Source organism: Urocampus carinirostris, chromosome 19, assembly GCF_059441175.1.
Source record: "Urocampus carinirostris isolate Australia breed hairy pipefish chromosome 19, RoL_Ucar_1.0, whole genome shotgun sequence".
In the NCBI taxonomy this organism is placed as follows: domain Eukaryota; kingdom Metazoa; phylum Chordata; class Actinopteri; order Syngnathiformes; family Syngnathidae; genus Urocampus; species Urocampus carinirostris.
In genome coordinates, this window is record NC_142367.1 from 21400938 (window position 1) to 21428652 (window position 27715).

The window sequence follows — 27715 nt, forward strand, 5'->3', positions numbered from 1 at the left end:
CGATCGATCTATCTATCTATCTATCTATCTATCTATCTATCTATCTATCTATCTATCTATCTATCTATCTATCTATCTATCTATCTATCTATCTATCTATCTATCTATCTATCTATCTATCCATCTCTATTTGTATCTATCTATCTATCTATCTATCTATCTATCTATCTATCTATCTATCTATCTATCTATCTATCTATCTATCTATCTATCTATCTATCTATCTATCTATCTATCTATCTATCTATCTATCTATCTATCCATATATCTATCTATCCATATATCTATCTCTATTTGTATCGATCTATCTATCTATCTATCTATCTATCTATCTATCTATCTATCTATCTATCTATCTATCTATCTATCTATCTATCTATCCATCTCTATTTGTATCTATCTATCTATCTATCTATCTATCTATCTATCTATCTATCTATCTATCTATCTATCTATCTATCTATCTATCTATCTATCTATCCATCTCTATTTGTATCCATCTATCTATCTATCTATCTATCTATCTATCTATCTATCTATCTATCTATCTATCTATCTATCTATCTATCTATCTATCTATCTATCTATCTATCTATCTATCTATCTATCTATCTATCTATCTATCTATCTATCTATCTATCTATCTCTATATATCTATCTATATCTATCTATCCATCTCTATTTGTATCTATCTATCTATCTATCTATCTATCTATCTATCTATCTATCTATCTATCTATCTATCTATCTATCTATCTATCCATATATCTATCTATCCATATATCTATCTCTATTTGTATCGATCTATCTATCTATCTATCTATCTATCTATCTATCTATCTATCTATCTATCTATCTATCTATCTATCTATCTATCTATCTATCTATCTATCTATCTATCTATCTATCTATCTATCTATCTATCTATCTATCTATCTATCTATCTGTCTGTCTGTCTGTCTGTCTGTCTGTCTGTCTATCTATCTATCTATCTATCTATCTATCTATCTATCTATCTATCTATCTATCTATCTATCTATCTATCTATCTCTATTTGTATCTATCTATCTATCTATCTATCGATCTATTTGTATCTATCTATCTATCTCTATTTGTATCTATCTACTGGGATCTATCTATCTCTATTTGCATCTACTGGGATCTCTCTATCTCTATTTGTATCTATCTACTAGTATCTATCTATCTCTACTTGTATCTTGTGCATGACTCCCCATTTCCCATAAAATAAAGAACTTGTGTGAGAACGTCACGCGATTGGGTCCCGTATCTGTTCTGGTTCTGACACACCCCAATCCGCCGGGTGTATTCTCTGGTCTTCATGATAATACTGCCTCCATTCACAGACCCCTAACCCCTAGTGGGTCCATTTAAACTGAGACTTACTGACACACAGTCCTTGTCAGTCATTTAGGTGGACATCGGATCATTCACAAGTCATCGGGGAGTTTCTGGAGTCAGTTAGCCTAATGTTTAGCAACATCTACTTTTCATTCGTTTTTTCCTTGAAAATCAAATTTTGGGTTGGGCCTCGTGACGGTGTCTGGCATGATTCTTAGAAAATGTTTTCAGTTTTTGAACTAGAAACCTGTTGAATTTGTTATGCTATGCTTTTTCCCAGATGGCTTGTTTTGCAACAGGACCTTTGACAGATATGCCTGCTGGCCAGATAGTCCTGCCGGATCTCTCGTCAATATCTCCTGTCCTTTCTACCTGCCCTGGTATGATCAAGGTATACCCTTCGTAAATATCGCTTCTGCGTTCTGGAACCGATAACCGGGTGGGTTTCAACCGACTCATGGTTAGACTATGTCGCTAACAGAAGGTGTAGCGTGTTTTTCTACCCCGGGGGTCTTTTTCAAGCCGAGAGCTACTAATTCAAGTAATTAGCACAAAAGGGCACCCGGTTTGATTTTCCTTTCTTGAATAACAACTGATCATGTACTGCTGTTGTTACTATGTTAATACTGGGTTGATTATTGGGAGTAGAAAGAAGAAAGAAGAAAGAGAAGGATGAAAAGAAGGAACAGAAGAAAAAAGAAAGAAAACAAAGAAAGCGACAAGGAGAGAGAAAAATAAAGAGAGAGAGAAAGAGATAAAAAATAAAGGAAATACAGAGGAAAAAATGGGGAAAGAATCAAAGGAGAACAAAAGAGAGAAAGAAAGAGAAAATAGAAATGGGAACAAAGAAAAGAAAAAACAGATGAAAAAAGATGGGAATAACAAATGTGAAATGAAAAAATAAAGAAAAAAGGAAAGAAAGAGGGGGGAAAAGAGAAAAAAAGAAAGAGAAAAGAGAGAAAGGAAAATAAGAAAGTGAGAGAGAAAGAAAAAAGATAGCAAAAAAGAAGAAATTTCGAGAAAAGGAGAGAGAAAGAACAAAAGAAAGAAAAAATAAAAGAAAGAGGGAGAAAAAGAGGGAAAAATGAGAAAGAAAGACAAAAAAAGAGAGATAGAATGAAAAAAGTAAGAAAGAAAGAGGGAGAAAAAGGAAAGCAGGAGAGGAAAAGAGAAAGAAAGAAAGAAAGAAAGAAAGAAAGAGAAAGAAAGAAAGAAAGAAAGAAAGAAAGAAAGAAAGGGATAAGAGATAGAGACACAGTAATAGAGAGAAAACAAGATGAAGAGAGAAAAAACGAAAAAAAAAAGAATAAGAAAGACAGGAAGTAAGAAAAAAAGAGGAAAAGAGAAAGTAGAAGAAAAAGAACGACTGGTGAGCTATTTTCAGAACAGCCTCGCGGGCACCTCAGCTGTCCTCAAGGGGATCCCTGTTGCCCATGGGCACCCCGTTGGAGACCCTTGTTCTATACTATTAGGCGCACCTAGAAACCCCAAACTAACCAAGAATTTTTCTCTCTGTCCCCCTCTCTTTCTCTCTCTCTCTCTCTCTCTCTCTCTCTCTCTCTCTCTCTCTCTTTCTCACTTCTTTACATTCTCTCTTTTTCTCTTTATCCTCTCTTTTGTCATCTCTCTGTCCTCTCTTTTGTCCTTTCTCTTTCTCACTTTCAGTCTTGCTCTCTTTCTTTTTCTCTCTGTCTCCCTCTCTCTCTATCTCGCTCTCTCTTTACCTCTCTCTCTTTCTAACATTCTTTCGTTTTCTCTTTCTTTCTCCCTATCCCTCACTCCCCTTCTGACTTTCTTTCTCACTTTCTATTTCTCTCTGCCCTCTCTCTTGTCCTCTCTCTCATTTTCAGTCTTGCTCTCTTTCTTTTTTCTTTTCTCTGTTTATTTCTCTCTCTTTCTCACTTCCTTTCATTCTCTCTTTTTCTCTCTGTCCTCTCTCTTGTCCTTGCTTTTGTCCTCTCTCTTTTTCACTTTCAGTTTTACTGTCTTTCTTTTTCCCTCTGTCTTTTTCTCTCTCCCTCCCTCTCTTTTGCTCTCTCTTTCTAACTTTATTTCTTTTTCTCTTTCTCTCTCCTGCTCTCTCTTTATCTCTCTCTCCCCTTCTAACTTTCTTTCTTTCTCACTTTCTATTTCTCTCTGTCCTCTCTCTTGTCCTTTCTCTCACTTTCAGTCTTGCTCTATTTCTTTTTCTCACTGTCTCTCTCTCTCTCTCTCTCTCTCTCTCTCTTTCTCTCTCCCCCTCTGTGTGTTTATCTCTCTTTATTCCTCTCCCGTTCTCACTTCCCTTCATTCTCTCTTTTTCTCTCTGTCCTCTCTCTTGTCCTCTCTCTGTCCTTGCCTTTGTCCTCTCTCTTTCCCACTTTCAGTCTTGCTCTCTTTCTTTTTCCCTCTGTCTTTTTCGCTCTCTCTCCCTCTTTTTATCTCTCTCTCTCTCTCTCTCTCTTTCTAACTTTCTTTCTTTTTCTCTTTTTCTTGCTCTCTCTTTATCTCTCTCTCCCCTTCTAACTTTCTTTCTTTCTCACTTTCTCTTTCTCTCTGTCCTCTCTCTTGTCCTCTCTCACTTTCAGTCTTGCTCTATTTCTTTTTCTCTTTGTCTTTCTTTCTTTCTCCCCTCCTCTTTAATCTACTAGTCCGGCCTCTGAGAGAATGTTTTTTCTACCATGCTGCCCCCGATCTAAAATGAGTTCGACCCCTCCTGCATTAGGTCTTCGAAAATAATACATCGCGGGTGATCGTTGATAATAAACCATAAAAACCGGCAGAAAATGTCCCCCGTATATAAATACGCGATCGCTCTGAACAAGTGTCTCTCTTGTGAGCGGGAGTCGATTAAGATGAACATCAATCAAAGGCGAGCGCCATGGATACAGTGCAGGCTGAAGCATTGTCAATATGGGGCATGTCTTGGATATGGGGGGGCGGTCAAAGAGGTTCTTGTGAAAAATAGCGCATTCCGTTTTCTTCTCTTCTGATCCAGTTTCACACGGCGTGGTGCAAAGGCGGTGCGGCAGCGACGGCTCCTGGGAGCTGGACGATAGCGGCTTCGTGTGGAGGGATAAATCCATGTGCGAGGAGGAAAAAGAGGTGGCTTCTCAGGAGGTAGAACACCAGGATGGCCTTAAGATAGAAGATTGACCCCTAAAGGTTCCGCCGGGCTGTTGATAACTAGAGTTGTGTCTTTGCGATGACACCAGTATACAAAAAAATCCGCCTAAAAGCATTTCTGCATCATTTGGCAATCCTTGTTGCAATTCCTGGAAAACTTTAAGGCTACAAGAAGAAATAACAAAAGAAAAATGAAAGAAAGAAAGAAAAATGAAAAGAAAGAGGTAGAAAAAGAGAAAAATGAAAGAGGAAAATGAGAAAGTAGGAGATAGAAAATTGACTCCCAAAGGTTCCGCCGGGCTGTTGATAACTAGAGTTGTGTCTTTGCGATGTCACCAGTATAAAAAAAATCCGCCTAAAAGCATTTCTGCATCATTTGACAATCCTTGTTGCAATTCCTGGAAAACCTCAAGGCTCTCAAATTGAGAAAACAAGGAAAACATGTCCAAAGGCAAAGGCCCACCATGGCAGGGTGTTCAGTTCGATCCCCCCTTGGGATTCCTGTCCCGGAAGAAAAGAGAGAGGGGAGGGGCATTGCCACGCTCATTCTAATGGCCGGTGATGGCACCCACTTGGCCGCGCCCGTGTGTGTCACGGTTGCCGTGGTGCCCAATTGGCCCTGCCCGTGTCATGTGACGCCTGCTGCGGAAGTTCCTGTTAAGGGTTTGAAGCTTTACAAAATAAAATTCTACAGAATTGATTGATTGATTGATTAATGGGAAATTTCATTCAAACACGTCATGAAATTAAATTCAGTTTTATTCGTTTTGTTGTAAAAAAAAAAAACCTAAATGGAAATTGTTTAAAATCGTCTAGTCTCAAAACCCGGATGTTGATTCGAACTCCTTCAAAACTTCCTGTAGGTTTCCTTAAGAGCCATTACATTTCTTTCACAGTTGATGTTTTCAGCCGCCATAGCAGGAGCAGTATTGACCATCGTTTTCAAACAAGTCAATACAGTAGGCAGGCAATATTGTTCTATGGCTTTTCTGAGAAGCAAACAGGAAATCTCCCCCTGTTGACCTTCTACTCAACGACTGAACTTTGTTTAAATGCCTCCATTGGTCTTTGGCAGGGTTGGGTAGGGTTACTTTAACATGATTACTTTTAATTACTTTTGGATTACTCCATTACCAAATATGCTAATAAAAGACAAAACAAACTAAATATGAATAAAATGACTCAATTTTGTGCAGACTTGGGGAGTAACGGAATACATGGAATGGCAAAAATGATGTCGGCAAGCAGTTTGGATTGATTTTCATTTTGTTTCTGTCGCATTTTTTGTTCGTTTTGCCGGAGATCAAAGAGATCAAAGCCAGGAGAGAAAGCTTACCACGTGTTGTGAGTCATCATTTAACCCTACCCAACCCTGGTCTTTGGACACCTGCCGACAGTCTTGCTTCTTTCACGATAAACGATATTAGAGACATTAGAGGCTATTTTAAGCACCCCCTGCTGGCCGCATCGGTCATGACATAATTAAATTCTGAACCAAATGAACATACCGTAAAATCAGGACTATAGAGCGCACCTGATTATAAGCTGCACCCATCACATTTCGAGAGGAAAACCGATTTTATACATACACAAGCCGCACCTGTATATTAGCCGCACGCGCCCACATTGAAAAAAACGCAATTCAAACACGAAATTAACCCACACCCAATACAGTCCATTAAACATAGCCGGCAAAATGAACGGGAAATGATACCGGTACTTAAAATTTAATGCAGACCTGCAAAGTCCGGGTGCCCGTTGAAAGTAATCCAAAGAAAAAAGTGTATATTTCCAAAGGTAAGGGTGGGAAAAATATATATCCACTATTGTCGGCCGCGTCCACAAACACGTCTCACCTTTACTCCACTTCCCGTCAGCCCGCGTTTGCCCCGCCCCTTCTTTCTCATTTGCTCGTACAAAACATAAGTTTCTAAAATAAATACATTACAAAAATATACAGTTGCAAATACATATCATACATGGTTACACATATTTACAAAGAAAGACGGTAGACCGAGAGAGTTTTCAAAGCTTTAAGAATGAAATTATAATTTTTATCCCAAAACCGTGCCTGTGAAGGGTAGCAAAACGCTACTAGCAACACGCTCGCAACACAGTAAACAGTTCTGTTAAAAAAAACATGCTAGACCGTCCTCATTGCAGTCTAAATCTTACCTTTTGCACTCGAGCGCCGCTAGCAGCCTTTAGAAATATTACATAAATTGGCCGCGTCACTGAATAAGCCGCAGGGTTGAAAGTTTGGGGGAAAAGTAGCGGCTTATAGTCCGGAATTTACGGTAATTGAAAGCAATTTTCTCTACCATTGAACTTGTGGCAAAATTTTAGTCTGTATTGCTCCTGCCATGGCAAGTGTGATAAAAAATGTAAAGGCAACTTGTTGTGTGTTCTAATCGACATCCAGCTCCAGACTTCCTGTGAGGAGTTTGTATGTTCTCCCCGTGCGTGCGTGGGTTTCCTCCGGGCACTCCGGTTTCCTCCCACATTCCAAAAACATGCATTTCAGGTGAATTGGCCGGTCCAAATTGTCCCTAGGTGTGAATGAGCGAGTGAGTTGTCTGTCCCTGTGTGCCCTGCGATTGGCTGGCAACCAGTTCAGGGTGTCCCCTGCCCACTGCCGATGATTGCTGGGATGGGCTCCAGCACCCCCGCGACCCTACTGAGGATAAGCGGTGCAGCTAATGAGATAATGGGTAATGAGTACAGAACGAGCTTTGTGTACTTTACAAAAAATATGAACCAATTGTTTCTTCTCATATCCTGTTTGACTTAAAAAAGACATAGCTCCAAACAAATAATCCCAAAACAAAAATTCAGAGATTCATCTTTGTGAAATATCAGCTAGATTATCCGATTAATAATATGAGAATACGCAATCACTTACTACACATACATGTTATATTTCAGTGTTTTCTCGACCAAAAGTAAATGATGTCATCAAATCGGTTTTGAAATACTCAGAATTAAAGCAAATTAATCCATTATTACCATTTTTAAGCGCTAAATTTGATAATATACACAATACAGCTAGTTTTTCTTGTAAGAAACGTGATAAATATCTTGATAAAAAGAAAAATACTGTCACGGTTGCCATGGCACCCTATTGGCCCCGCCCGTGTGGCGCCAGCTGCGGCTAGTTGACAGATTGGCTTCCCTTCTATTTAAGCTCAGCACTCTCACACTTCCCTTGTCAGCCCGTCAACGAACCTCTGCCCCGCAAGACGTGGATTTTGACTCAGTCCTGTTTCCTGTTGGTATTCCCTGTCCAGTATTGTTCCCGATTATTTTTGTCCTGTTTATTATTCTTCCCAGTTTTCGCACCCGTCTAGATTGTCCTGTTTATTTTCGATATCATTATTTATCCTGTCTGTCCCGTCCTGTTCGGTATCGACCCCATCTGTCTGATTTCCACTCGAGCAGTTGTTATCGATCTCGTCGGCCTCTGGCTTCCTATCATTTCACGCCAGACTGCTGCCTAACATGCATGACTCCCCATTTCCCGTAAAATAAAAGGTTTGTGTGAGAATGTCACGCGTTTGGGTCCTGTTCCCTTTCCAATTCATGACAAATACACGATAAAATAAATCTTCCTGGATTTTTCAGGTGGTTTGATAGGATTCAGAGTCTCAAACGCCCCCCAAACCTTGGCAAAGCAGATATCACTTAGAGCAATGTAGAGACTGTAGAACACAGGTGTCAAACAGGCGTCCCGCGGGCCAGATCAGGCCCGCTAAGGGATTGAATCTGGCCCGCGAAACAACACTCAGAGAAGCGCAAGAGAAAAACAAATTGCAGGTTGAAATATGTCAACTTGATGTTGCCAAAGAAAGGTGCCTCAAACAAAGACACTGTACTTGTATTTCTCTCTCTCTCTTTCTCTCTCTGTCTCTCTTTCTCTTTTCCACCCCTTTTCTTCCACTGTCTGTCTCTGCCTCTTTCACTCTCTGTGTCTCTCTTTTTCTCTTTCTTTGTTGCTCTTTGATTCTTTCTCTCTCTATGTCTTTTTAACTTTTTTTTGCTCTAACTTCCGTTTTTCCTTTTTTCTCTTTTCACTTTCTCTCTTCCTACCCTTTGCACTTTCTTTTCTCTTTTCTCTCATTCTGTCTTTCTATTTCTCTTTGGATTTCTTTCTTCCTCTCCCTTTCTTTTTCCCCTCTCTTACTTTTTATCTCCTTTGTTTCTCACTGTCTGTCTCTGCCTCTTTCACTCTCTGTGTCTCTCTTTTTCTCTTTCTTTGTTGCTCTTTGATTCTTTCTCTCTCTATGTCTTTTTAACTTTTTTTTGCTCTAACTTCCGTTTTTCCTTTTTTCTCTTTTCACTTTCTCTCTTCCTACCCTTTGCCCTTTCTTTTCTCTTTTCTCTCATTCTGTCTTTCTATTTCTCTTTGGATTTCTTTCTTCCTCTCCCTTTCTTTTTCCCCTCTCTTACTTTTTATCTCCTTTGTTTCTCACGGTCTCTCCCTCTGTCTCTTTTACTCTCTGTGTCTCTTTTTCTCTTTCTTTGTTGCTCTTTGTTTCTTTCTCTCTCTGTTTCTTTTTAACTTCTTTTGCTCTAACTTCCTTTTTTCCTTTTCTCTCTTTTCTCTTTCTCTTCTCCTACCCTTTGCACTTTCTTTTCTCTTTTCTCTCCTTCTGTCTTTCCATTTCTTTTTGGATTTCTTTTTTCCTCTCCCTTTCTTTTTCCCCTCTCTTACTTTTTATCTCCTTTTGTTTCTCACGCTCTCTCCCTCTCTCTCTTTTTCTTTCTTTGACCTGCCCTCTCTCATTTTCCCTCCCTCTTTCTCATTTCTTTATCTCTCTTTTTCTTTCTCTCTAATCTACTAGTCTGGCCCCTGACAGAATGTTGGTTCTATCGTGTGGCCCCCGAGTTAAAATGAGTTTGACACCCCTGCTGTAGAATGACTGTTTAAATGAATACACTGAGACATCAAGCGAACCCATCAGGAAGTATTTAAAGAAACAGTTATTGAAATAAAGATTTGGCGATTGAAATTCATAAACCACGCTCAAGTGGTACCATTAATCAGTGCCGCACTGTTTTTAATTTGGAATTGCGATTCATTTATGTTAGCTTTTTGTGTATGTCTTTTAGATGTGGCTGCAAAAAGTGATGATGGGCTTTAGGACATTGTACACGGTGGGCTATTCCCTGTCACTCCTCACTCTCTTCACGGCTCTTGTCATTCTACTGAGCTTCAGGTAAGGAACCTATCTCCTCTGATTATATACAGTGTTGTCGAGTCCCTGCGTCCTAGACGCATTATTTTTGCTAGGGACGCATCGTGTCCAATCAACGTGCGTCCCCGGGACGCAACTTTTTGGACACCAAATGGTCATTTTTACCCGATTACCGTATTTTCCGCACTCTAAGGCGCACCGGGTTATAGGGCGCACCCCCAAAAAATAGTTTTTGGTCCTATATCTTCCATACATAAGGCGCACCGGATTATAAGGCGCTACAATGGGAACGTCGCCCAAACAGTCAGATGGTTCAGTCCAACTGATTACCCACTTAACATTCCCAAAGCTTGCAAAGAAGCAAATACGTGTCGTAGACACGTGCGGATGCGGTGTCCGCACTATGTCACTCAAATGCATCGTTCGAAATATCATTCGGAAGGTTAAAGTCTTGGGATTCAAGAAATGCCAACCATTCCTTAGTTTCTATTTTCTTTTTCGCTCGCAACTTTACTGTGCATATGACAATAAACACTTGGAATTGAGTTGAATTCACTCAACTCATCACAGCAACATCAAGATCGTTCTAAAACAAGATACCGGGAAAATATAAAGCCGCAGAGCTCACCTAAGTTCTCACGTTCAATAATGATACGCAACCATGGTCTTCTTACAACCGTGAGTGTAGTAAATCCAGGAGAGTAAAATATTTACAAATACAGACTGATGAAACATGTTTCTTTATGGCGTAGTTTAGCAAGCTTGCTATTCAGTCATCTTTTTCGGCCAATTGCAGGGTTTGTTTTGGCCCTCTAGCCTATCCGAGGCTCCGAACAACTTCAGCCAATAGCGATCCATTTGACTGATGATTGACACATCTTTTTCGGCCAATTGCAGGGTTTGTTTCGGCCCTCTAGCCTATCCGAGGCTCCGAATAACTTTAGCCAATAGCGATCGATTCAAATGATGATTGACACATCGGTTAACCAATGAAACGCCGGTATATAAATCCGAGCATACACCGCGGACTACTTGGCGTTCGGGGGAAAATCGGGTCAGCGGCTGTTGCGTAAGTTGCGAGACCTTGCGATTTAATATTGAGCCATATATAAGGCGCACTGTATTATAAAGCGCATGGTCAGCTTTTGAAAAAAATAAAGGCTTTTAGGTGCGCCTTATAGTGCGGAAAATACGGCCATTGTTGTTTTGGTCTGCACGCCGATCTCGGCAAACCAGATCTCGTTGCTTCGAGATGACGTCATTGTTGTGGTGCTTGTGATCGAGGGAAGGTTAAGTATGCATACCTGTCAACCGGTTCGTTTTTGCCGTACAAATTACGTTTATTATGCATTTTAAGACGTGTACCACGTACAAGAAAATCTGTATGGAAAAAAGCAAATTTGTCAATGATGGGTACCATCCGGAATACATCGACTATCACGAAAAGGCGAAACAATCAAGTCTAACGTGTAGTGAAAGTCCGTCTCTTTTTAGAGAACCGGCTTTTTCGGCTCAACTCATTAGAGAGAGCCGGCTCTCAAACGGCTCACTTGCTTTGATGCATTATATTACGAATTATCTCATCTCATTAGCTGCACCGCTTATCCTCAGTAGGGTCGCGGGGGTGCTGGAGCCCATCCCAGCAATCATCGGGCAGTGGGCAGGGGACACCCTGAACTGGTTGCCAGCCAATCGCAGGGCACACAGGGACGGACAACTCGCTCGCTCATTCACACCTAGGGACAATTTGGACCGGCCAATTCACCTGAAATGCATGTTTTTGGAATGTGGGAGGAAACCGGAGTGCCCGAAGGAGACCCACGCAAGCACGGGGAGAACATACAAACTCCGCACAGGAAGTCCGGTAGCTGGATTTGAACCCACTCAGGAGGTTCCCGAGACCTCAGAACTGTGCCGCACACGCGCTAAGCACTGCCTCACCGTGCTGCCCTGTTACGAATGATGATGTTGTATAAAGAAGTTAAGAAAAAATGGAAGTATAAAAGGAGAAAATGAAAAAAGACAGTTTTGTGGTTATCCCTTCAATCAGTATATTACCAAAAATAATTTAATCCAGAAAATGAATTCATAATTTGAATGAGAAAATGTATTATTCTACTTAATTATATTTGCATGTATTTTTTCCTTCTACAGTGAACATCAAAGCTACTTAATTTTTGAACTTTTTTTATAATAAACCTCATTCATGTGGAGCAAGACAGTTAGTATTAGGTGAAAATCGACACAAAATTGGTCATATCTTCAGTGTCAGTAATAAAGTCGAAACATAATGCAGAAAGTGATAACAACGGCAATAATTCCGGCACGAAAAAACGGCGGAGAAATTCTCCGGAAGATCGCGGAGGCAAGGAAAACACATGTGCGAACGATTCGATGAAAGATAATAAACAAAAGAATACTCCTAGCAAAAAAAGGACTTTTCTGCCAAAATGGACTAAATTATATTCCTGGTGACGCTATAAGGAGGATGATAATGTATTGGACCTTGAGAAGGCATTACAACTGTGGCGGGACAGCAAACCACAAAGAATATTTGAACTGAAAAATCTTGAAGCGATAACTGATTTGTATTACCAATAAACTGTGATGATTAAAACTGAATTAATATATAAATTTATATGATTTATTTGTCGCCGATTTACAATTTCAACCTCGATTACACTAAATTTTGGGGAGCCATAGATCTCTGTTGGGACCCATAGATTTTTGAGCATGCGAGTCCCCGGGACCCATCACTTGATGGTATATTTGCTATTTTTTGTTCTCACTAACCTCCGATGCAAACAGTATTTTATGGTATTGTTATCCAGGTTTTTTAAATTCTATGAATACCGTATATCTTTTCATTCGGTCAACATTGTTAGTTTGTCTCTTATCTCCCTCCTCAGTGGGTACTGTTCCCTGGAGATCAAAATTATTATTGAATCATTCTGAAAAAAGACATCTTCATTGCGAAACAGTTTAAGGACATTTTGATGTGCCTATACCAAGCTACTATAATACCTTTTCACAAAATGGATAAAGCATTTCAATGAAAAACCATACCCGTTACATTTTTGAAGGATGATGACAGACCCATGTGGGGGAAGCAGGTACTGGAAACATGAGTGCTCAAAACAAGGATATTTATTCACAAAACCAGGACTAAAGTAACCGACAAACAAGTAGGCACAAGGCAACTAACAAAATGCCCGAACCGGAACCGGAAAATTGCAAGAAGCAAATTAGTAAAAAAACAAACATAAACAAATCTGGCGTAGTGGTTGGAACAAAATGGAAAATGACCCGACGACGTGTAATGTTCAAAATGTCCATATAAAAGGGTCAGGATAATTCGGCACATGTTTGTGATAAATGGACACACCTGTGCCCAGTTCAAACCCCGGTTGGGGCCCTCTGGTGGTAGTAGGCGTATCAGACCTTGACAAAACCTCCTCCACAAGGGCTGGATACCAGACTGCCACATCTGGTCGGTTTTCTTGTTTCTGGGACTCTCCTTGGACATTTTGTTCATGGTTTAGTGCCCTCTTGTTAATTTGTTACTTCTTTTTTCAATTTCCGGTCTTGGTCTTTGTGTCTGGTTTGGTTTCGTTTGGACACTCCGTTTGTGACCACTTGTTTGTTTGCTAATTTATACATCCTGTTATTAAATACTATCAGGTTCAACCCAACACTTGTAACAAAAACCTGTATACAAAAAAGACACAGAGAATTGTGTTTGGTTTACTTGCAAGGGAAGCGAACGGAAAACTGCTTTTGGTTACAGTTCCTCCAACTCACTTCAAAGCAGCCTTCCCTCACCTTGCCTTTTATTCAAAAAAGGAACGCCCTAGTTACAAAGGTGGTTTCAACACTAAGGGTTAGGGGTTGGTTGAAGGTTGAATTTTTCCATTGAAACCAGTTCTTGCACAACAACTTGTTATTTGAAATGTGACTGATTAACTCTCTTCATTCTATACTTCAGGAAAAGATCCTTGATCTGCTGGTCAAATCTGTAACTGATTCACACCATTTTATTCTCTCTTGCCAGGGTGTAGTGGAAGACTTTTGCTGAGAGAATATCTTATTTTGTAAGCACAATATCTCACAAGAAAACATATAACACACATAAATTATAGTAAAGTTGAATAACTTATGTACATTATTCCAACAAATACCATCCTCATTTTGAACACCCCTGCCTCCAGTTCCTCCTTCCCCCACATGGGTCCATCACTCCAAAAACTTAACATTACCCAATGTTTTAGAGACCTTTGCTTTTAGAAATAGAGGATATGATACTACAGTGGTACCTCTACTTACAAATGTCTCTACCTACGAAAGTTTCAGGTTACAAAGTACCTGAAAAGGAAAATATTGCCTTTAGTTACAAAGCTGTTTCTTGATACAAAGCCAAAAATACAGTACAGTACGCAGAGTCTCCTTAACTTAAAACAAACTGGCTATCGCTTGAAATCTGCCTAGCAACCCAGTGCACATGCGTGCTCCCAGCGTACTCTTCGTGTCACCGTCACGGTTTGGAGTTCAGAGACGCGAGGAGGAGGAAGGGTTCTGGCAAGATAGCGAGGAGTAGGACGCAGCAATCATTCAATCAGCCTAAATTAGAGACATTTAGCAAAATTCCTATGAAGTCTTAACTGTCATGTCCTGCACGGTTGTCATGGCGCCCAGCTGGCCACGCCCCTTGACACCGGCTGACCTGCATTTCCTGATTACTCCAATGGGTACCTAAACGTGCCTTTGCGAACTGTCCTTTGCCAGATCGTTGTTTACCCTTGTTGAAAACCTGTTCATGCCTGTTTGATAGCTGTTTATTCTTGTTGTGCTTGTTGGACTTCGGTGTAACATTCTGAGAGATTCCTGCAAGTTCTGTTTAATCCCGTTAAATGCCTAGTCTGTAGTTTTGCCTGCATTTGAGCCTGCTTTGTTTTGTTTTTGGTCCGTTTGTGTGTTGGACAACTTTTCTTTCTCAATTAAAGTGACAGATCGTCTACGCAAATGAGTTCCAACTTCCTGCTTCCCGACCCGTTTCAAGACAGTCCTGTTCCGCTTCGTGACATTAACAATTGTGGAAAGGAATTTTTACGGACCAGAAACGGAGACAGGACCCGGTAGCGTTCGTTTACTCAGTTTTATTGATAAAGAGGGAGAGCAGGGCTTGCTTCCACGATCCGATGATTGACGGACACGGGTAGCGGGTGGCTGGAACGCGGAAGGGCGGTAAGCAAGGGCGGTATCGAGATCAGAAACGAGGTCAGCAACAGGTATCAGGCAGGAAGTGGGGCAAAACAGGTCGGATGTCGGGATGGCAGAACAGGGCAGAAACGGGTCCAGAAACAGGTCAGCAACAGGTATCAGGTAGGCGAAAACAGGGCAGGAAAAATGTCTAAAGGTATGAGCTTGCCTAGCTGGGAGCATCGGTTCGCAACGATCTGACGGCTTCCTCTTGAAAGCCGGGGGTTAAAAAGGAGTATCTGAACCAATCAGCTCTCAGGGCTGTTGGCGCCAATTGGGCAGTCACAGGTGCCTTGAATCGGCAATCATGACAGGAATCACACGGAAAAAGTGTTGACAAGTCGGGATATGTAAAAGTCTGCAAAAGCAGACGTCATTGGATCAGTTTTCAATAGACAAAAAGGTACATGAATATTATTATTATTTCCTTTATTTTTGTACTTCTTACATGATGTGCCCCTTGTTTTAGGTTTATCGTGCGGGAATCTGATCCTAATACGTATTTATTTCATGTTCTGGTGCTCTTTTATGATTTATTGAAAACATATAATACTGTAGTTTATGGGGCTTGGAACGGAATAGCACATTTCTATTCAAAACAGTCTACTTACAAAGTTTTCAGGATGCGAAGTTACTCCCAGAAAGAATAAATTATAAAAAGAAAGAATACATTTGTTTCCAGCCTTTGGCGTGTTAGAAATGATATGGACTATCTCCTTCTAGCAATAGTGGTTATTAGTAGCATTGTCTGTGTCATTAGAGGAAAATCTATGCCTTTGTCAGTAGAGAATAGAGTGGATAATTGCCAAAGTTTTTCTTCTGAATTATTGCTTCGAAAGGAAACTGCGTTGCACAAGGAACTACATCCACGCCAACTTGTTCATGTCCTTCATCTTGCGCGCCGTGTCGGTCTTGGTGAAAGACGCCATGATGGAACGCCATTGGGGACGGGAAATCATGAAGCTGGCCGACGTGAGCGAGATGCTCGGACATCGGGTGAGTGCCGCCCCTCGACATTTGCTGTATTTTGTTATTTGCCGCCTAGGTTTCTATCGTGTTTTTACCTTTTCAGAATAGAAGCAAAATAATAGTGTTTTAGGGCCGTTTTAGCACTCAATTTGACATTTTGTTTGGTAGAATTACTGTAGTTGTATATTTGTAGCACTTTTGGAGTATTTCTGTGATATTTTTGTAGTATAAACAATGTAAAATAAGATTCACTCTATCGAAAAAAAACAATATTCTATAAAGTATGTAAGTACTCAATATAAAGTATGTTGAACACTGCAGTGTAAAATATATGAAACAATCTCACAATCTGAGACAACTGGTCAAGTAGACATATGCTACTGTTTTTCAAATATTTTCTCACAACAAAAGTAAACAGATCATCAATACAAAGTATGTTGAACACTGCAGTGTAAAACATGAAACAATCTCACAATCTGAAACAACTGGTCAAGTAGACATATGCTACTATTCTTCAAATATTTTCTCACAACAAAAGTAAAAAGTTCATCAATATAAAGTATGTTGAGCACTGCAGTGTAAAATATATGAAACAATCTCACAATCTGAGACAACTGGTCAAGTAGACATATGCTACTATTCTTCAAATATTTTCTCACAACAAAAGTAAACAGTTCATCAATATAAAGTATGTTGAACACTGCAGTGTAAAATATATGAAACAATCTCACGACCTCAGACAACTGGTCAAGTAGACATATGCTACTATTCTTCAAATATTTTCTCACAACAAAAGTAAACAGTTCATCAATATAAAGTATGTTGAACACTGCAGTGTAAAATATACTTTTTCCCCCTGTTTTTTTCCATTTCTTTTAAATTCCTTTAAAAAAAATCACATTGTATTTATTCTTTCCTAGCTGTTACTTTTTTCTTGGTGTTCTCTACTTACTTTTTTCCTTTGTTTCTTTCTTGCCTTTTTTTCTGGCTTATTTTCTGAATTTTTCCTTTTTTTTTCTCTTCCTTTTGTTTCTTTTTTTCTCAGCTTTTCACTACTTTTTCATTTTGGTATTTTTTTTCTTTTTTTGTTCTATTGCCCCTTCCTTTAAGTCATTTTGTCATTTTGTGCATAATTTTACTTAATATTTTGTCACATAGGGATGAAGGAAGCAAAAACAACCTGAAGAGCCGTTTAGAACCCGAAAGAGCCGGTTCCTTTTAGTGAGCCGAGCCAAAGAAGCCGGTTCTCGAAAAACTCTACTGACTTTACTCAACTTCGTTCTACTTCGACCTTGACTTCAAAATACCGCATTTAGAACACAACGTCGGGGGAACCCGTGTATTTTTACCTTCATGCACTGTAACTTTAACTGTAACCGACTAAATAAGCCCCCAAAAATGTTAGTATTACGCGTCAAAATATATCAGGAAATAAAAAGAAATGGATATCTTGTGAAAGAATTGTTGTAAAAACAAATTAAGTTTGTAGGCTGTACAACCTTTGCAATAATACCTTAGTCAATTCATTCAAAAGTGAATTATTTTTTGTTTGCATTGCCGGAAACTGTAAAATGTAACGTGATGTCAAGTTTTGGACATGTTTGATAAAGAATTATCTTGCCACACTTGGGATTATGGTTGCTCACTGTTGTTTCAAGCGTTGCTCACCGACTTTGTGTGAACACTCAGACCCGTAAGGAAAATTACAGGAAACATTAATCATAAGCGATGTTTAAATGTCAAACCGGGATAAACAGATTGGAGCTGTAGATTATATATATATATATATATCCACCCGTGTATATTTTCAGAACGCTCTTCACATACGTGTTTCTGTGTCCTCAGGCTGCGATTGGCTGCAGGATAGCACAAGTTGTCATGCAGTATTGCATCCTCGCCAATCACTACTGGTTTTTCGGAGAGGCCATATATTTGTACTCCGTCCTGATTGCGTCGGTGTTCGTCGACACCAAAAAGTACTTGCCGTACATTTACCTCGGCTGGGGTGAGTTCACACGGGGCTCCTTCATCTCGACGGGAGAAAAATAAGAAACTCGCTCCTTGTGATTTACTTATTGTGTGTCGAGAATAGGAGCTAAAGAATTATTAGTCTCAGAACAGGGTGCCGTGGGGATAGAGAAAAACACAGAACATACAGTGGAGGGGGCGGCACGGTGGCCTCCGGTGTCCTCCCAGGGTCCAAAAACATGCATGTCAGGTTGATTGTTCGAATTGGTTATCTGACTCCATTAACTAAACATTCACCAAACAATTTATGCGCGCTCATTTCTTGAGGGAAAATGAACAGGAAAGCCGACATTTCCACACGGGGGCGGATTTATTTTCCCTAACAATTTAACTAAGTGTAGTCCATTGAAAACGGACGAATTGATGACGTTGGAGTCTGTGGAAAGCCTTCTTCTGAAGTCCTTTAGATTTTTCCTATTGCCCATCTTCGCATAATGGTGTGCCGGCTCCTCCCATGGGCGTGCCAAGGAAGCCCAACGTGGGCTTCACAATCTCATAGACGAGCGTCCCGATGTCTGTGGTTCCTCAAAACAACACCGAGCCCATCAGCGTCTGGGTGTGCTGATTATCTTATCAGCAGTACGTTCCGTTCTGTAAACAACATCCTCCACCAGCCTGCCCTGCCCTTTCACTGTTCATTGAATAAAGGCACAGTCAGTAAATGTCTATTGCATTAAATGTAATTTGTAGTCAATCGTATAAAATCCTTTATAGTCAAATGTATAAAATCCTTCAATTGGCTGCTTCAAATTGTTCCTCCGCCACCCTAGTGAGGGTCAGTGTTGCGGATGCAGTGGAGGACGTTCGGGACTTAACTTCAAGTCTTGACCATTTTTATAGGGATACCCAAATTCTAAAACATCCAAAATGTGAGAAACTAGTACATGTTTTTGGCATAATATCAAAATATTCACATTTCTCATTGGTATATACCAACTATTTTACAAGATAATGCATTTTGAAGACTTTTCTTTCACTTCCTGAGATGTGACGTCAAGAACATCAGCACCCGTGGTTTACGTGTTGATTAGTCAAAAAGGTTTTGAATAGTTTTTGTGGCGAATGCGGAGCCATTGTGTCGCAGGTGGGTGCATGATGGTACAACAAATGGCGAGCGGCCAAAATGGGGCGGACTGGCAAAAGTAACACACGCAGAGCTAACAGTGGCTAAACCAGGCAGGCTAGCCTTCTGCTGAAAAGGGCTAATCAGGACCGATTGGGGGAAAAAACTGTATGCTGGCCGACCAAAAGCACGCAGTCGTCAGCCAAGATAACCATGAGCCAACAACAAAAATGACCACGGCATCAGACAAGAACCCAGCCTTTATACCAAATGTGATCATTTGGCAGGGGGCAGCACAGCGTATGAGTGGTTACCGCGTCCGTGGCACAGTTCTGAGGTCATGGGTTCAAATCCAGCTACCAGCCTTTGGGTTTCCTCCAACATTCCAAAAACATGCATGTCAGGTTAATTGGCCGGTCCAAATTGTCCCTAGGTGTGAATGAGCAAGCGAATTGTCTGTCCCCGTGTAGCAACCGGTTCAGGGTGTCCCCTGCCCACTGCCCGAAGATAGCTGGGATTGGCTCCAGCACCCCCGTGACCCTACTGAGGATAAGAGGTGCAGATAATGGATGGATGGATATAATGGGAACATGTTGCTATTTTGAAAAATCAATTCTAAAAAATGACAAAGAACTGTAACACTGCAAAAATATAACCGATTACTCTATTTTAACTATTAAGTCAAGTCAAGTCAAGTCATTTTTATTTGTATAGCCCTTAATCACAATTAGTCTCTAAGGGCATTATAGTTCAATGATACATCCCCGACTGTCACAAGCCAGGAACGGAGACAGGACCCAATAGCGTTCGTTTTACTCAGTTTTTATAAAGAAAGAGAGCAGTGCTTGCATCCACGGTCCCATGATCGTCGGTCACGGGTAGCTGATGGCCAAGAACGCCGAAGTGGCACTTCCGTGTCGAGCAAGGGTAGTCGTTGAGAGCGAGAAACAGGTCGATGGCCGGGACGGGGCAGCAAAGCAGAAACAAGTCCAGAAAAAGGTCGGCAACAGGTATCAGGCAGGAAACAGGGCAAAACAGGTTGATGGCCGGGACGGGGAAGCAAAACAGAAACAAGTCCAGAAAAAGGTCGGCAACAGGTATCAGGCAGGAAAACAGGGCAGGTTATTTTGGAGAGTACAAAAGCTTGCCTAGCTGAGAGCATAGGTTCGCAGACGGTCTGGCCAGTTCCATTTGGAAGACGGGAGTCTAAAAAGAGACCATCAGCCAATCAGGTCCCGGGGCTGTTGGCGCCAACAGGGCAGCCACAGGTGCCCCGAATCAGTAATAATGACACCGACTGCACGTCACTGACTGATTTGAATTCTAATTGGTGACAGAAGTGTTCATATAGGCTGCCCGGCTCTGAATTGTTTGAATTTCGCTGTTTTTGTCAAAGGTACCCCACTTCTATTTGTGATTCCCTGGGTGGTGATGAAGATACTGAAAGAAAACAAAGAGTAAGTGTAATTATCCAATGCCATTGATGCCAATGAAGCATTGAAAGTAGACCGGCAGCGAAAGAGCTGTTTTTCCAAAGAGTGAATGGGAATCTGTTTTCTTTCCTGCCAGATGTTGGGGTTTGAATGAGAACATGAACTATTGGTGGATTATCCGTTCCCCTATTCTTCTGGCTTCCCTGGTAAGTACGATAATTGTGTCATGCCTGTGACGCGCCAAACTCACGGCGGTCTTTTTCCGCACATTTCGCAGATCAACTTTATCATATTTGTGAGAATTCTGAAGGTTATATTATCCAAACTTCAAGCCAACAACCAAACTGACTACACGGGTTATAAACGCCGGTAAGTCCTCAAATGTTCAATATATATCGGACAGGGGTGTCAAACTCATTTTTGCTGGGGGCCACGTGATAGTGTAGGGAGAGAAAGAGAGAGCCAGAGAGCCAGAAAGCCAGAGAGGCAGAGAGCCAGAGAGCCAGAGAGCCAGAGAATCAGAGAATCAGAGAGCCAGAAAGCCAGAGAGCCAGAGAGTCAGAAAGCCAGAGAGTCAGAGACAGACTGAGACAGACTGAGACAGACTGAGACAGACTGAGACAGACTGAGACAGACTGAGACAGACTGAGACAGACTGAGACAGACGGAGACAGACGGAGACAGACGGAGACAGACGGAGACAGACGGAGACAGACGGAAACAGACGGAAACAGAGAGACAGAGAGATAGAAAAAGATATAGAAACAATTAAAGAGTAAAAGACAGAAAAAGATAGAGGAAGAAATTAGATCAAAAGAATGAGAGAAGAGAAAAAAAAATAGGGAGCAGGAGAGAAAGAATGTGAGTGAGAAAGAACGTGAGAAAAAGAAGGAAAAAGGGAGAGATAGAGAGAAAGAGAGAAATGCGACTTTTTTTTTAAGATAAAATGAAAAAAAAAACATGAAAATAAATTAAAGAAAGGAGACAGAAAAGCAGGAAAAAAACAGGAAAACAAGAAAAAAGCAGGAAAATAAAAAAGGGAAAAATCAAGAAAAGGAAAGTATCAAATAAAAGAAAAAGGAAACTTGACAACAAAAGAAAAAAGGCAAGATAAAACTAAAAAGACAAAAAAAGAAAGCAAAAAAGAGAAAAAAACAACAGAAAAAAACCTAAAAAATAAGGAAATAAAGCAAAAATATTTTTTGGTTCTCTTGTGTTAGATTCAACTCTTTATACCCATTCTTTCGGCCTAAAATGAACTGCACCTGTGCAGCCAGATCCATCATCCACAATCACCTGTTGCTGCGAGAGGGTGCCAGCAGAGAGCAATTTTGTCAGACCTGACAGTAAACTGTACTCATGCGGCTGTGATCCCTTATCCCTAATCGCATATTACGCAAGAGGGTACCTTTAAGGCGCAATTTTTTCAGCCTTGCAGCTCTTTTTTGCCATTATTTCTATCTAAATAAACTGCACTCATGTGGCCGCAATCAATTATTCTCAAACCCATATTACTGTGAGCAAAGACCAGCAGAAGCTACATTTATTGGGAACTGTGCCGTTCCGGCCCGCCTAAGAGTAAACGCATGATTGTGGACTCTATTATCCCTACTCGACAATTTCTGTGAGCAGCGGGTGGCAGTGCGCTTTTTTTTTTATGTTTGGCCCGCTGAAGCATGCCATTGTGGCCCGCCGAGAATGAATTGCACTGTTTTGGCCGTGATCCACTATCTGCCATCCACTATTGCTAAGAGCATAAGCGTGACAGCAAATTTTTATCATGCATAGCAGCTGTTTTTTACGTTCTTGCCTTTTTAAACGAACACCACTCATGCAGACGCAATCCATTACCCACGGCTGACTATTGCTATGAGCCATGGCTGTCAGAGCGCATGTTAGTATTAAGGGCTCGGGTACTTTTCAGATTTTCGCTTATTGCGGAATATTTCGGTCCCAATTAACCGCAATGAATAAGGAATTACAGTTGAAGGGATTTTTCTAGCTTTAATATTAAAAATTGTTAGGATTGAAGTGAATTATTCTGTACCGAAATCAGTAAACGAATTTGGGTCTAGGTGTTGCTTTTGCTCCACCATAAATATTTTTTTTTTCTCTGAAGGATGCTAGAATTTCCTACACTAATAAGAAAATTAAATTACATTATTACTTTGAGTTCTTTGAATTCTGATATAGATTACTAATCCCAAGAAAATGTACTCAATAAACCAGGCAGATTGAAAAAGGACACACAATTTATTAACACAGATAATCAATATTAGAAAAGAGGAGGAGGGGGGGCGCCGGAGATTATGGGATTTTTTGACAGCTAAGAGTCTGGAAGTTACTAGCATAAAAAGAAAGTTTTGGCTATAATGTTAGTTGATCTGGGGAGATTCCCTTGTACAGAAAAAACGCTTATTCCCATGAACCAGCAAACATTGAGTTAAATCAATAGCTGTCAGTTTACTTGCACAGAGATTTGGTCTCGTGCTCTGGATGGTCGCAACGTATGGCCCACGTGCTGAACTCCAGGCCCCAGTGCACGGCCGTGTCATGCCGCCAGCGTGCGATGACTAGTGACGTTCGACCAGGTCATACCTGTATGGGCTTGGTCTTAGATATCTGATACACTCAGTATTGGGTGACGTTGTTTGAAATTGCTAAACATGTCAGAAAGTCCGAAATATTCGTAATGTTCTGTTCTTGAGAATGCTCCCCCAATTGACATCATTACGTACGGTGAGAACATTATTTTATCAGTACATTGCCTCGGATGTTTTAATTATATTCAAATTTTTATGTTATCAGATTTCATTATGGTACATGGTGAATTAGTATGACGGGGAACTTTCCAAAAGGGGAAGCAGTCGTTCCATCCCTTCCAAAGTTCTAAATTACTTGAAACAAAGAACGTGGAAGCTGGGCTTATGTGCTCTACACAGTACATGACGAAAAATTTCACGCCTTTGTTCATTTCTCTCTATCAGACTTGCCAAGGCAACCCTGACGCTTATTCCTTTGTTTGGCGTCCATGAGATCATCTTCATCTTTGTACCAGATGAGCAGACCACAGGGACTTTGCGCTACATTAAAGTTTTTTTCTCACTTTTTCTAAGTTCCTTCCAGGTAGGCTCAACAAACTCGCCCCAGCTGCATTCAGTTACATTTTATATTCTCATATGCTTTATTACTAGTGGCCAGGGTTGGGTAGGGTTACTTTAACTTGAGTACTTAAGTAATCATGTAACCCTACCCAACCCTGCTAGTGGCGTGCAGAGACATTTTTGGGGCAAATGCTCAGAGGAAACTTCAAGGTTGCTTTTGTGTGTTTAGTAGATACGAGATAAAAAAAAATAATTTACAAAAAAAAAATGAAATGTACACATTAGTTTTTAAAACAAACAAAAGATAATTAATATCAACCTTTTAGCACTACCTAGTGAATGTCTTTGCACACCTCTGTTCCTTGCATTTCAGAACGTTGCTTTTTTTGACAGAGGTCATTCTTGCAGGGCTTTCTTGTGGCGATCCTCTACTGCTATGCCAACAAAGAGGTTGGTTTCTGTTTTTTTGTATTTGATCTTTGCTTTTTCAACCAATTTTGAGCACAAAACTGCCCAAATTAATTCCATCCATCGATTTTCTGCAATGTTTATCCTCAGAAGGGTAGCAGGGGAGCTGGAGCCTATCCCAGTTATCTCAGAGCAGCGGGCAGGGGACACCCTGAACTAGTTGCCAGCCGGTTGCATTTCAGATATATTTTGTACGGGAAAAAAAATTAAAACATTTTTCTGATCGTTTTTGGTAAGACCGATTTTGCCTCGTTCATTTTTCCTCTAATCGTCTCAGTCGCTGGAAGCAGATTGATAATATTGTCGCCAAAGTCTACATAGTATGTCTAGCTGTGAGTAAATAGGTGCTGTTTTGTTAAATATCACTTAAAAAGGGGAATTGCAATCATTATAAAGGGGAGCAATTGGCTGATATTGACAGTGTACGGATTTTTCTAGCTTTAATTTTGAAAATCGTTAGGATTGAAACAAATTATTCTTTAATGCAATCAGTAAACGAATTTGCCTCTAGGTATTGCTTGTGCTCCACCATAATTCTTTTTTCTCTCTGAAGGATGCTAGAATTTGCTACACTGATAAAATAAAATCATTATTATTTTGAATTATTTGAGTTCTGATAAGAATTACTAATCCCAAGAAAATTCATTCAATAAACAGGGCCAAAATAGACACACAATTTATTAACACAGAGAATCAATGATAGGGGAAAAAATGGGAGGGGAAGGCGCAGGAGATTATGAGAGTTTTCGACCGCTGAAAAGTCTGAACTTTATTAGCCCAAAAAGACAGTTTCCCGCTATAATGCTCGTCGATTTGGGGACTCGAGTCAACCGGCCAGCAAGCCAGGTAGAAGAAAAAGAGAGAGTGGCTACAGCTCAGCCAAATTTTTTATCTGGACCAGTGATGCTCGACCAGATCATGGCTTTTGGCGTTGTCTAAGATGTCTGATACACTCAGTATCAGGTGACGGTGTTTGAAATGCCTAAACTTGCAAGCCAAAGAAGTGAGAAATTTGCGTGATGTTCTGTACTTGAGAATGTCCCTCTAATTGACATAATTACTGACGGTGAGAACATTATTTTATCAATACATTGCCTAAGGTGTTTTGATTACATCCAAAACTTCATAGTACATCCGGGAACTTACCAAAAGGGGATGTCGTCGTTCCCTCCATTCTAAAGGGAGTTATATGAAACAAATAATGTGGAAGTTATATTTGTGCTCTACAACAGGAATGAAAGAGTTCATCAATGTGTCTAGAATACAGTGACAGCCCATGCATTTCACACCTAAGCCTTCAGTGGTGCAACATCTGAATCAATTCAACCCTCAATAACTATTTCACCAACTCCACCAACAGCTGTGATACAAAAAAAACATTAAAAATACATCCTCATAAAATTGTTCCATTATTTGGGAATATAGCCACCTTTTACCCACCAAAGATTATTGGATTTGTGCACAAAATCCATTCTTCTTTCTTTCCTGTGTTTTAGTTCCATCAAGAAATTATTTTCTATCGCCATTGAAACTAATGCTAAAATCCGAGCCTGTCCTGTTGCAGTCGTGACATAAGTTTTCATTTGATTTAGGGCTGAACATGGTTGTTCGACAGAAACAGTGGACTAGGGGATATTTTTTATCACCTTTTTGTCGTTTCCGTCCTTTCTCCACCGTCCCCGAGCCAATCATAGTTTGGGATACCTGTGATGCTTCACAAGGCCCGCTAGCAGGCGCTGACTCGCCAACTCAGAATCCGATTGCCTAAATCAACAGCTTTAGCCACACTTATGTCATGCCTCAGGGCCTGCAAAATTGATTTTGAAGGCCTTTGGGTAGATCTCTGACCCTGGCAACAAGAAATGGTGGAAATGTGATAGGTTAAGTCTGGAGTGTCCAAACTTTTAGGAAAGTTGGCCTAGATTTAGTGAGCTGAAAATGTGTGAGGGCCGACTATTCAGTCTTTGATAAATTCACTCTCCTTGATAGGTTTGAAGTGCTTGGCAATCATCGTAGCTCGCCATTATAGAATTTTCATTTGACTCGCGAGGTCTCGTGAAAAAGCGCTGCTGTGCCGTCAAAACAGCCTCCGGTTGCCTTCAATTCCAGTTAGCTCGTCGTAATCTGGATGTTTCATCTGGCAGTGCCTCTTGATAATGTATTATTTGAAAACAGACACAGTCTCTTGGCAAATGAGGTAGTTGTTTTAGATTTCAGTGAAAAAAATACTCAAATTTCCACTTGACCTGGAAGCCCTCTCAGTCGACTTTCCTTTTTTATTTACAGTTGCCATGTTGGAAAGGGGTGGGGTAGAATTCTCACAGAAATCCAAGGGCAAGGTGGCCAAAGAACTACTGCCATCGTCTGGTGAAATGAAGATCAATTTATTTTTTGGGGGAAAAATGTGTTTTGTACCGCGGTTAACATTATTAAGTTTATGACAGAGTCTGCGGAACAATTCAAATTTGATCATGGCACAGAATTACCTCGGTCAAATGCTTAAATCTAAAAGTACTAATCTAGAGGCAGTGCAACCAAGGGGGAAGCCATGAAAGAAATCTGGCAGACAATTTGATAGATGGATAGTTAGGTAGATAGGTATTTTACTCATCCCCGTAGGGAAATTCACACTTCCAGCAGTATCCTTTGTTGTTTATTAACAGATTAACAGGATCGCCTCGGGGTGCTGTGTTGTAGTTTAGCAACAGCGGAGTGGATGACGTCACACGCTAGTCCAAAAGTTCGACGTCCCTGAAGCAGGTGGAAATCTTTGTGACCAGGGATACACCACCTCGTGTTAGGGAGTCCACCTCCTCTCCGCTTCCCGCAGGCTTTTGTGTCTCTGTCTGTCCTAACAGCGCTGAAGCCGGGTAGCTCCGGTAGCTACGGGTAGCTACACGTTAGCGTCCGGGATGCTAGACGTGAGCCAGGTTTTCGTAAAACACAGCAAACCGCACTCCCTGTACGCTTTGATGTTTTTCACCAGAACAGCTAGTTCGTCAGTCTTATTTGGTAGAGAGTTCACATTTACCATGATTACGGACGGTACCGAAGACTTATAACGCCGCTAGCCGCTTAGCTATCTCCGGCTCTGCATCCACGATATGGCCCCCTCATCACGCCGGCACGAGAATTCTTCAGGAGTTGATTCCTCGAATAAACGCATTTTTGTGCGTTAAAACCCATACTGATAGGATAGAAAATAATCCAAAATGTAGTTGTCAAACGGGACGAAAAACACTGAAGATAGAAGCAGACACTTAAAAGAATAAATCACAAAATGTGCGAAATAACGTGTGGCGCTTTGATGATTTGGATTCATTTCATGGACAGACGATCATTAACATTACGTGATTCCGATATGTTTAGGCCAGCAGAGAAGGCCTTTCAGACCCTGACGGCCCACCACTACTTAAATATAACACATGACCTTAGTAGAGTATTTTTCTTTTTACAGGTCAGGACGGAGTTGAAAAGGAAACTCCACAGTTGGATGACAGAGACGGGGCTGGTGTGGTGTGGACGGTGACTAACCGGTGTGGGCTCCGACGTGAAGAATTTTTCTATAGCCACGGTGCCGGAGCCTATCCGATCCTCGGACAGCACCATCAGGGCTTCGGCCACGCCCACCCCCGACAGTTCCATGCTTTTTCAACGGAACCTTCCGGGAGAGGCCTCGCTGCTCCCGCTCAAGATGGCGGAAAAGGACGACACCTCCCTGCAGCGTACTGACGG

The 27715-nt window shown here is 40.8% G+C and overlaps 1 protein-coding gene across 1 annotated transcript in view; it reads left to right on the forward strand.

The window, feature by feature from the left end:
- The window catches only part of LOC148347690 (glucagon receptor-like), a 35051-nt gene extending 7542 nt beyond the window's left edge, over nucleotides 1-27509 (forward strand). Inside the window, exons 4-14 of the mRNA XM_088323630.1 lie at nucleotides 1640-1750; nucleotides 4337-4458; nucleotides 9574-9680; nucleotides 15755-15911; nucleotides 17730-17889; nucleotides 20372-20432; nucleotides 20545-20614; nucleotides 20686-20777; nucleotides 23396-23534; nucleotides 23921-23962; nucleotides 27438-27509. Coding sequence (XP_088179756.1) covers nucleotides 1640-1750; nucleotides 4337-4458; nucleotides 9574-9680; nucleotides 15755-15911; nucleotides 17730-17889; nucleotides 20372-20432; nucleotides 20545-20614; nucleotides 20686-20777; nucleotides 23396-23534; nucleotides 23921-23962; nucleotides 27438-27509 — 1133 coding nt within the window. The remainder of the gene's footprint in view (nucleotides 1-1639; nucleotides 1751-4336; nucleotides 4459-9573; nucleotides 9681-15754; nucleotides 15912-17729; nucleotides 17890-20371; nucleotides 20433-20544; nucleotides 20615-20685; nucleotides 20778-23395; nucleotides 23535-23920; nucleotides 23963-27437) is intronic.
- Nucleotides 27510-27715: the final 206 nt, after the last annotated feature.